Genomic DNA, 11,151 nt, shown 5'->3' with positions numbered 1-11,151 from the left:
ATGTAGGTCGTGTTATTTGAAAACAAAATTGAATTAGGTAGGAAAAAAGAACCTTAATTGTGCATGGATCTTTTAATTTCACACACATTTCTATATACGAGTAAAATATATCTTATTTGTGGACTATAAGAAGACTTAAATTCGCCAACGAGTAATAGTTCAAATGGTATAGTCTTTCCATACTCAATTAAAAGATTACAGATTCGAGTCTCATATATTTGATAAAAAAAAAAAACATATATTTTATATTAGTGACTGATTTTGGTGACTTATTTTAGACATAAGTCCCATGGTTGTTTCGCATTAACATTTGCAAAACACCTTCTACACCTATCTACAGATTATTTACAAGTTAACTACTGAGTTGGATAACATTTCATGCAAGAAAATCAAAGCATAAAACAGATAAAAATTATTTATAAGCTGAGATTTATCCTCTCAGACATTCTCATGATATCTGAGAATATCCTATCATCACCAATATCTTCACCAGTGGCTCCGGCAGCAACTCTCAAAACATCTTCAACCAATGCAACATTTCCCATAATAACTTGGTACTTGGTAGTATAAAATTATGAATATCTCATAACTTCCTATCCTTACTTGGTTTCAAGTGGATTGGACCAGTATCTGTAATGAGCATATTTTGGATCATCTAAGTTCTCTGCAATTCCATGAGAGAAGTGAGCCTTAGCACGCTTCATCGTTTTTGGTGCTGCAAAATTAAGCAGATCAATAACAGTTCTTGCTGTGTAAACCTTTTCTGTAGCAACTTTTTGGGTGCTTTCTCTGCTCATCTCATCATATTCAGTCCATACATCATCACATGCAATTTCCTGTTGATGCTCGAAAACATTATTGTTCTAAAACATGTAAACAGAATCTCAATGATCAAATGCCTTATAAAACAAGATATAAATGTACAACCTTAATTTGATCAAATGTCTTGCCAAAAGAGATTATCCTTTGGTACTTGATAGGCTTCTTTTGCATATGATCACTTCTGTTATAAGTATTGTTGCTTATAAATTGCTTCTCATATCACTTCTGTTATAAGTAAGTTGCCCCCATAGATTGAGGCACCAGTACCACTTTCTTATAGCCATTTGTTTAAAACAAAAGCTTCAATTTTACTCTTGAATCTACTTAGTGACTGGTCTCTAATCTGCATTGTCCAACTTAAATCATATTAGTTCAAAGTATACTTCTCCAGAAATTATAACGAGAAAAATTTGTCAGTTTCAAATAGAAAACACTCTTGAAATAATAATTGAACCTCAGTATTTTGGAAAGAAAGTGTCCAGTCATAGGAAGCCATGTGCAAGTTCTTCCCTTCATATCCAATTTTTGCCAAATTTTGAATTAAGAGACCAAAAGGAATAAGCAGGAACAAAGTTATCTGCAGCAACAAGCCCAGGTACTGCCCTCACTCTAATGCCTGGTGGATCCATTCCAGTTTCATTATGCAGAGAAAGATGTTCTAAATAGCACAGAGGCCTGAATTCCACAGCACAAAAGAAGGAATTGCTTATTATAGTATATGGAATTGAATCGATTGACAGTACTATTATGACACCAACAATGGACAACTCACAAGTCACTACTTCAACTAGAATTAAAATTAGGCCATCTCAAATTGCCAAAAACACTATAACTAATAACTGTAAGGGTATGTTTAATTGGAGACAAAATGAAGTTGAAAATTTTATGGATAAGCTCTATTTATAAGTGTATACGTCAATCAATAACTTAGGTTCGTTAAGTGGTCAGCTCACTCGTCTATTTCGTTCATTTAAATAAGTGTCGAAAATTTGAATTCCGCCCATAGCATTCAGCAACTCAGTCACTCCTTCACTCCTTAGCCTCACTCCTGCTGGTGACTCTTGTCCATGAAAACCACCTAGTGCAGCCACATAGAAGCCACCAAATTGTGTAAACATAACCAACCACCCAAAAACACTCATCAATGTGCCTCCACTTCATAGACTCTTGGAATGAGTCAAGTTGACCAGATTGAACAGCACAAAAAAAAATAAAAAATAGGTATATTAATGTTCTGCTAATAAATATGATTACGTACATGACATACACTAATTACTCTTAACATATAATTCTGCCAAGTCCTTATTGGTGTTTTAGATGTACACTTGTATGTCTTGAATTTTGCATGCAAGCATGGATGATCTACGTGTCAAAAGCCAGAGACGTTTCTATGCTTCTTATGTGGCAATGGCACCACCCTTTTGGAAACTTTCCACCACCACCGAGTCCTAAAGTCTCTGAAAAAAGAGTGTGATGTGACAATATAGAAATTTCATATAGTATATGTACTATATTCTTTATCTTTATTCTGAATTCGACGCTGCTTTGGAAAAATAAAAAATGTGAATTTCTTACGAAAGTGATAATGATGGTGCCACAGTATATCGATAAAATAATTTGAATTATATATGAAACTCAACGTGGGATGTTCATGAATAAAGAAGAGACTAATATAGAAGCATCGATACTCTATCATTTGTGTTTGTTCCTCTTTGTTTGATGGATTTTATTTGTGCTTGTTCCTTATTTCTTTTGAGATTTGATTCTTCCCTACCATTTTAAAATCAAATATTTGGAATAATGTCCATCAACTCTCTTAAATGAAACTCGATATTATATTTAAGATTTGAAAAATGTTATTTGTACACCAAAATTAATCACCAATGTATTTATGTATTTATATTTCAGTATATATTTTATATTAGTGACTAATTTTGATAATTGATTTTGGTGTACACGTAACATAACTCTTAAGGATTTTATTAACAAACGTTCTAATGCAAGCTTTCCATAAAAGAAATCAATTTTTTTTAAGCACCTTGAAAACTATACTTAAATACTAGTTCTTATTGAAAAAAATTTTAACGAAAAAACTCAACACAACAAGTTGGGGAGCATCTGAACAAACATATAAATAAAAGAAAACAATAAAGCCAAATATTTAAATATGTTTTAGGGTAATCAAGATATTTAAATATGTTTTATTGGTTATTGTCAATATTAAGTTGGATGTTGGCTAAAATGTGTGATGATGCATCTTTAATTTTATAGGAGGGAATACTATTTGAGATAGAATAATAAAATTTTTGAGAACAATTAATTGGTTCATCCTTAAATAAATTTAATTTTATATCAATAATTTAGATCTAGAGTTTGAGATTTAGAATTTAAAATTTTGATTATATTATGTATATATTAAAATTAGTTATCAGTATAAAATATATATTAGAATATAAATATACATTGAAAATAAATTAAATCACATATATATTTAANATTTTTTTTCGAAACATATTAATATGAGTTTAATTTTGATGTATTGATAGTATAAAATATTTTACATAGTCATATAATTACATCTATTTTTTTAATGACTACTCACACGATTAATATAAAAAATAGTTATTTTTGCTAATGTGGCGTTACGTAATAAATGTACATGTAAAACTACTTTACCCTAACAATGCATCAAAAATGCATTGAAAATTGAAAACGTAAAAAAAATTATTTTTGTAATAAATAACATAAAAAAAAATTATAGTATGTTTAATCAATATTCTTAAAACAGAGGATAGCAAATCCTTTTTGTAATAAACCTACCATTTCTAAGAACCCTAAGTAATACGGCTTATCAAGTGGCCCATTAAGGTTACGGTTTTGTCAACACGCTGAAGGTTAATTTCGTTTGTAACCTACACAAAGCACATTGAGATGGGCTAAACAATAAACTAGAGGATGTTAACATTTTTGGTACATATAACAAGCTATTAAACTAAACAAAAACATAGGTACACTTAAAAGTGGAGCTCTGCACTTGGGAGCTTTCCTCTCTCAATAGGAGAATCGTTCAAGAACTTCGGGTTCTTCTCCAAAAGAGAGTTCTATTCAACCTCAATATCTACAACATACCTCTAACCATCCCCAAACTTTATCAGCCTGAGCGTTTAAACAGCTGAAAGATCTGTAAAACACAACAAAATATATTGAGCAACATACAGCATGAGCAGCATAGAAGGAAGAGTAATCAAGCTGAATAAACCAGGAGAGCTAGGATACAAGAAAGATTGCCTAAATATAGTAGGCAAGATAATAAGTGACAAAGAGATAAGCTTCAAAGCATGCAAGAATGCCTTGCTGGGAATGTGGGGAAACCCACAAGGGGTTACAGTTATTGATATTGGTTCGAAGAAGATGGTGTTCAGTTTCAAAGACAGAAAGAAAGAACTACAGATCATGCAGAACGGGCCATGGAATATTAGAGGAAATATGGTCAATCTTAGACTATGGAGGGAGGGAGAATTAGTGTTCGAGGTAAATCATGACTTCATAGAATTTTGGATTCAAATACATGGCATCCCGCTCGACTTCATGGATAAAGAGACAGGCGCGCGCATAGGAGAAATGTTGGGAGTATTAGCCGAGGCGGAAGACCCAAAAATGGATGGCATTCTGAGGAGATCATATCTGAGAATCAGGGTCAGCATTGACAACACCAAGGCGCTACCTACAGGCTTCTGGTTAGACAGGGAGGAGCTGCCTCCTCTGTGGGTCATCTTCAGGTATGAAAGGTTGCCGAATAGCTACTGTTTCAATTGTGAAATTTTAGGGCATGAAAAGAAGACTTGTAAGAACCCAACAGCAATGACAAGCTGGGATCCTACCAAGAAAAGTATGCGCCAGGCCTGTGAGCAGGTTATGGACGACCAGGGTCAACGACGGGGGGAGAAAGCTCAAAACAACAACGTTGGAGTGAGGAGGGAGATGAGTGGGCGCGTGAGCAACAGAACCGGGAAAGGGAGAGTGGAGAGAAACAAAAATCGGAGGAGAGCAGGATAACGGAGGAACAGGCGCTTCAGCAGAAAATCAGGGAGGAGAGTGTCTGGAAAAATTAAATTGAGAGAGAGGAAGAGATGGCTGAGGCAGAAGAGCAGGTAGAGAAAGTATAAAAAATCTCTTATTTTCAGGGAATTAGGAATACGCATACTACCCTAGAAGCTACCTATAAATTTAAAAGCCTCATTGAGGAGATAAGGGAGAGGAAAAATGAATGGACCAATAACAATAAGGTCCAGAAGGGAGGAAATATGATTGGGGTGCAGAGGTCAGGAAGGAAGGGCCCAACAAAGGAAAATGGGGCTAATACAGGGACAAATATTTTACATATAGAAAATGTGGAAAGAAATGGGATGAAACAACACATAATAGAGGAATGGGAAGTGAATAGCTACAGCATTGCGAAGGGGAGGTTGGGCCTGGAGAACGAAGCAGGAAAAGAGACCATAGGCCAGAAATTAAAAAGGCTGATGTTAGCAAGACACAAGGGTAAACAAATTTGTGATGGCAGAATGAGAGGGAATGAAAATCTAGCCTTACTGAAGGGTGAAAGGGAAGAGGACAAACAAAAGAAACCTTCAAAGGAAAGGCAGAAGAGGGATTATGATTATGAGGATCAACATGCTCACTTGGGGGAGAGCGACTACTATGTTGAGTTAGCAAGTGATGAAGATCAAGAGGAAGAAACGGAAGCACAGGCAGATTGGGAAACACATCTAGCTAAGAAGCTGGAAATAAAACTGAATTTAAAAAGGAAAAAAGAACTCTTACAAGTGCCTTTGCTAACAGACACGGAATGGAGGGAGGAGTATGAGGATAAGGAGGCCAAGAAACTGAGGAGCAGCAATACTTCTCGGGACTCAGGGGAGTATCAACTAGCAACACATGACTCTGAATTTCTCAAGGAAGGACAAATGGCTGAGGAGGCAGGCCTTAACATGCCTCAATCTCAGCCATGAGTATTATAAGCTGGAATTGTCGGAAAATATCGGCTGTCCCGACAATCTCTGAGTTATACAATCTATGTAAAAAAGTAAAGCCACATATAGTATTTCTAATGGAAACTAGGGCAAGTAGGGACGGAATGAATAGGATTAATAGGAAGTTGAAGTCTGATAACATGTTTTGCATAGAACCCCGGGGCTTGTCCGGTGGACTATGTCTCCTATAGAAATCTAATGTGAATATTAATGTTTGTGAATGGTGTGATAACTATATTAAAGCTAATATTAACATTAATAATGATCTGAATTGGCAGGGTATTTTTGTGTATGGAAATCCTGTTTTTCAAAAGCGGAAAAAATTATGACAGGAGCTTACGGTAAGTAACATAAGCAAGGAGGAACCTCAAGCTTATTTGGGGGACTTCAACGACATATTAAGTCAAGAAGAAAATGTAGGTATTCTTCCACAACCAAAAATCTGCTTAGAAACGTTTAGAAGGTTTGTAGATGATAATGGTTTGATGGATGTTGACCTTAAGGAAAGTAAATACACCTGGTTCAGTAATTCTAGAAACAATTTCATAACCAGGGAAAGACTAGATAGGGTGTTAGTGAATTGAAAATGGTTGTAGATATACCAGAACGTTAGTCTAAAAGTAGCTTCGGCTATAAGCTCGGATCATTATGCGCTTATATTCGAAACTCAACCGAGATGTAGGATAAAAAAAGAATTCAGGTTTGAAGCGTACTTGGCTGAGCATGAGGAGTGCAAATAGGTGATCAAGAAGGGTTGGCAACAGGATGAGGGAAACAGAAATTGTTGGGGCAAATTCATAAGGAAGAGAAACAGATGCATTAGGAAGCTGAGGGAATAGAGCAGACGGAAGTTTAAGAGAGCAGATAAAGAATTAGAAAGAAAGAAATCAGAGTTACATCACATCCAAGAGGCCGATTTGACGGAAAGAGATCAAGGAAGAGATAAGGAATTGAAGAACCAAATATCAGAACTTTGGAAACAATAGGAGAAATATTGGGGGCAAATATCAAAGCTGAAATGGCTAAAATGGGGGGGACAAAAACACAGCATTCTTTCATGCAACAACCATTCAGAGAAGAATTAGGAATAGAATCGACAAAGTGAGAGATGAAACAGGTCAGCGGATACAAGGAGAGAAAAATATAATGAGGTTAGTGGAAAGGTACTACACTAAGTTGTTCACCTCCGAAGGGGACAGAAATCTGGAAGAGTGCGTAAGAGACATACCAAGGAGAGTTACCAGAGAGATGAATGAGGAACTGATGGCAAAAATTAATGATGAGGAAATAAGGGAGGCAGTGTTCAGTATGGGAGGGTTGAAAGCTCCGGGGCCAGATGGTTTAAATGGGCTATTTTTTCAACAACACTGGGAGATCCTAAGTAAAGAAGTTTGTGGAGTAGTGAAGCAAACTTTCGAAGAAGGATTCATACCTGGGGATTTAGGGGAAACTACTGTTGTTTTGGTACCCAAAGTTAGTCAACCGGAAAGCCTTAATCAGCTCAGACCAATAAGTTGCTGCAATTTTGCATATAAGATTGTAACTAGGGTCTTGGTGGGGAGGCCAAGAAAAGTGCTTGATCAAATCATTTCTCTAGTTCAGAGTGCCTTTGTCAAAGGAAGACTCATATAAGACAATATAATTATTGTGCAGGAAACTTTCCATTTGTTAAATAGAAAAGGAAACTCGGGAAGTAAGGACCTAGCCATGAAATTGGACATGAATAAGGCCTATGACAGATTGGAATGGAAATTTCTGCAAAGGGTCATGGAAGGATTTGGATTTAGTAATGAATGGGTGAGGTTGGTTATGAGCTGTGTAAAAAGTGCCACTTACAGATTTAAAATAAATGGGAAGCTATCTAATAGGATCACCCCTCAAAGAGGTCTTAGACAGGGAGACCCCTTATCACCCTACCTCTTTATCTTGGCAACTGAAAGCTTCACTATTCTTATGGAAAAGGCGATGAGGGATAAGCTGATTTCTGGAATAAGATTAGCCCCATCAGCACCGGTCATTACTCATTTGTTATTCGCTGATGATTGCATAATTTTTGCAAGTGCGGAAGAGGAGGAGATGTTTCAACTCATTCAAATTTTAAACAAATACACGGAAGCATCAGGGCAAAGAATCAACACTGAGAAATCCAGGCTTATTTTTGGAAGCCAAGTAACTATATAGAAGAGGGTGAACATAGAAGAGATAACCGAAATGGCGTCATGGGAGGATCCAGGAAGATACTTAGGGTTGCCTGTGAGATGGAGAAGATCCAAGAACAGGGCGCTGGAGTGGATAAAGGAGAAAATACTTGACAAGATGCAAGGATGGAAAGAGAAGCTTTTAAATCAAGCCAGAAAGGAGATTTTGATAAAAGCAGTAATTCAAGCGATCCCGGCTTTTGCTATGAACGTCATCAAATTCCCTAAATCCTTTTGCAAAGGAATAGAGGCTGCAATAGCGAGGTTCTGGTGGGAAAACAACGGGAAGGAAAAAAGTATTCATTAGAAAAGTTGGAAAAAGTTGACTAAGTGTAAAACAAATGGAGACTTGGGGTTCAAAGATTTAGAGTACCAAAACATTGTGCACCTAGCGAAACAAGTATGGAGACTTCTAAAAGAGGAGGAAGCTATTTGGGCAAAGACTCTAAAGGCAATTTATTATCCCAACTGTAGCCTGTGGGAAGCGAGAGAAGGAAGGAATGCGTCATGGATATGGAAAAGCTTGTTGGAGGGAAGGAATTTCCTTAGAAGGAAGGACAGATGGAGCATAAGGAGTGGAACGGAGATAGATATCTGGGAGGATAATTGGATGGCAGGAATAGGGAAGATGAGGAGATGTGGAGAAGACCAAATCAGAAAAGTGAGCGAACTAATAAAGCAGGGGGAGGGCTGGGATGAGAACAGAATTAAGGAATTATTTTCGGAGAACATAGCGAAATTGATCACCAGAACACCTATCAGCCTGATTAACAAAAAGGATAATCTGATCTGGCCATACAGAGCCGAGGGATAGTACTCACTGAAATCAGGCTACCGGGCTGCGAAAGAGGAAAAAGATGCAAAAGAAGAGACAAAATTCAACGAAGCTTCATCAAGTCAGAATTTCAAGGAGGTTTGGGGGACTATATGGAGACTACCAGTGCCACAAAAGATCAGAATGTTCTTATGGAAAGCAATGGAAGGAATTCTACCAGTACATAGTAACTTGTATAAACGTAAATGTGCAGTTAAGCCTTCATGTAGCATATGCCAGGATGAGAATGAAACTGTTGAACATGCTTTACTTTTATGTCCGTGGATGAGAGCAGTTTGGTTCGGATTGAGTATTCAAATAACACCTACAGCCTATAATGTGACATCGTTTGGAAAATGGATAATGGATATAGTTCAGAAAATAAGAAGTGGGACAGGGAGGGATCAGGAAAGAATTTTATGTAATATGGGGTGCGTATATTGGTATATTTGGAAGGCAAGGAACCAATACATATTCCAGCAAACAAACATCAATCCAGAACAGGTAATAATCAATGCAGAATATCTGGCAGCAGAATACCACAATACAACAAGGGGAAGCAGCACAGAGCATATTTCAAGTAATGGCAGGATTGGTGATAGGAAGAGAATTACCTGGAGACCCCCGCCACAAGATAGGCTGAAGGTCAATACTGACGCGGCTTTCCATAGGGATACAGGCAAGGCAGCCTCAGCAGTCGTTGTTAGGAACTGGCGGGGTAAGATCGTCACTGGGACAACATCAAAATTTATCACAACTTCGGCACTAGCAGCAAAAGTCAGGCATACAGAGAAGCTCTCATTATCATCAAGAATTTACAAATAGAAAATTGTAATAATTGAAACAGATTGTTTACCTTTGGTCCAAGCCGTTAAGGCTAGAACGCCTATAGCGAAAGTGGACGCAATCCTCAGAGACATTCTGCAACTGCTGGAAGAGGCGCCAGCTGTGGGAGCTACCTGGACTCCAAAGAAAGGCAACATAGTAGTTCACCAACTGGCAGCGATGGCAGTGAAGAATGTTCTTAGGAGCCAGTGGACATTCAATACTCCTACTCCTGTAAGGAATACAATCAAAACAGAAGCTAGATTCGCAATAATTCAGCATAATCAATGGGCACAAAATCAAATTAATGGGGTTCCAATTTCTACCAATCAAGGAATACAAACAGAACAAGACCTACCTCAGAGGGTGGACATGGAAAAACGGGACATGCAAGAAGCTGAAGGGGGAGAGCAGCATCAACCCATTGCGTCGCAGCGGCTAACTATGGAAAGGAGCAACCGCATCGGCGAAGCTTGGACAGCAGGTCGAGGAGGGAGCGCCGAGGGTCCTGGTCATATGCGGAGGCTTCGAGGCAGAGGATCGTTGCGGCTGAGACAAGCCGGCCAGAAGCTCCAAGGCGGATCCATCATCAGTGGCGTCAGTACCGGGCTGGAGAGGAGAACGGTGTTTGCGGAGATCTCAGAATGTCACATTGCAGAGAGGAACTGAGGATACCAACGGGGAAGGATGCTTCAGGCTTCAGATCCATGCAACAGGTCGGCATGGTAAGGGAGGTTCCGGCGGCAACAACAAGCTCGAACAGAGAGCAATGCGACGAAGATGACATTAGTGTTAGGGTCGGACACTAAGGGAGTCGGGCTCTGAAGTGAATTGGGTTCTTTTATCATTATTAATTGAATTAGCATTTAAGAATGCAGGTTCACGACCAAAAAAAATTTAGGTTTACACTTAGAAGAATTTTTTTTATATCTAGAAATTTTACTTCGAAAAATTTATGTCCAAACACTATTGGAATTTTGTAAAAGTTCTTAGATTTTTTATTTCCCTCTAATCGTGGTTGCCCTGTTCCAAGACAGGATTAAGAGCGTTGTGAAGGTTGGGCGCGTGAATGAAATAAAAGGAGATATATTCTTTTAAATTTGGAAATTTATGTGAATATGTGAGATAGTGTATGAAGCACGTGAGCATGAAACTTGTACAGCTCATGGCTTATGGCTACGCCACTAACCGTGTCTATCCATCTCTTTCTCCTTAATTTTCACGTGTTCCCATGATAATATGACTATATGACGGTGATTGAACTCTATTTTATTCTCTTCTTAATTTTATTTTTCACTATTTACTATTTAGCCCTTTAGCACGTAGTAGACTAACAGGGATGGTAATGAGTTTTCATTTTTCATCTCTCATTTTTATTTAGTAAAATACCTTTTGTTTTTCTCTCGTTTTTGCCATAAATTCTCGTTTTTTTTTTTTTGGAAAAAATAGATATCGATGG

The 11,151-nt window shown here is 37.7% G+C and overlaps 2 protein-coding genes across 2 annotated transcripts; both read right to left on the bottom strand.

Annotated features, from left to right (window-relative positions):
• On the bottom strand, positions 244 to 2,292 carry LOC107632382 (putative phospholipid:diacylglycerol acyltransferase 2). Its single transcript, XM_016336067.2, has 2 exons — positions 1,277 to 2,292; positions 244 to 863 (listed from the first exon to the last, which is right to left on the bottom strand). The coding sequence occupies exons 1-2, from the start codon at positions 1,316 to 1,318 to the stop codon at positions 600 to 602; spliced, it is 306 nt and encodes a 101-aa protein (XP_016191553.1). The 5' UTR covers positions 1,319 to 2,292; the 3' UTR covers positions 244 to 599.
• Positions 3,568 to 10,526, bottom strand: LOC110269878. The gene is made up of 4 exons (XM_021117740.1): positions 10,051 to 10,526; positions 9,724 to 9,924; positions 9,482 to 9,632; positions 3,568 to 4,003 (listed from the first exon to the last, which is right to left on the bottom strand). Exons 1-4 carry the CDS (start codon positions 10,107 to 10,109, stop codon positions 3,974 to 3,976), a joined length of 441 nt encoding a protein of 146 aa, XP_020973399.1. The 5' UTR covers positions 10,110 to 10,526; the 3' UTR covers positions 3,568 to 3,973.

This window comes from Arachis ipaensis, chromosome B03 (assembly GCF_000816755.2).
Source record: "Arachis ipaensis cultivar K30076 chromosome B03, Araip1.1, whole genome shotgun sequence".
Taxonomy (NCBI): Eukaryota; Viridiplantae; Streptophyta; class Magnoliopsida; order Fabales; family Fabaceae; genus Arachis; species Arachis ipaensis.
Note: the sequence above shows the minus strand (reverse complement) of the source record. Positions and strands in the feature narration are given on the sequence as shown.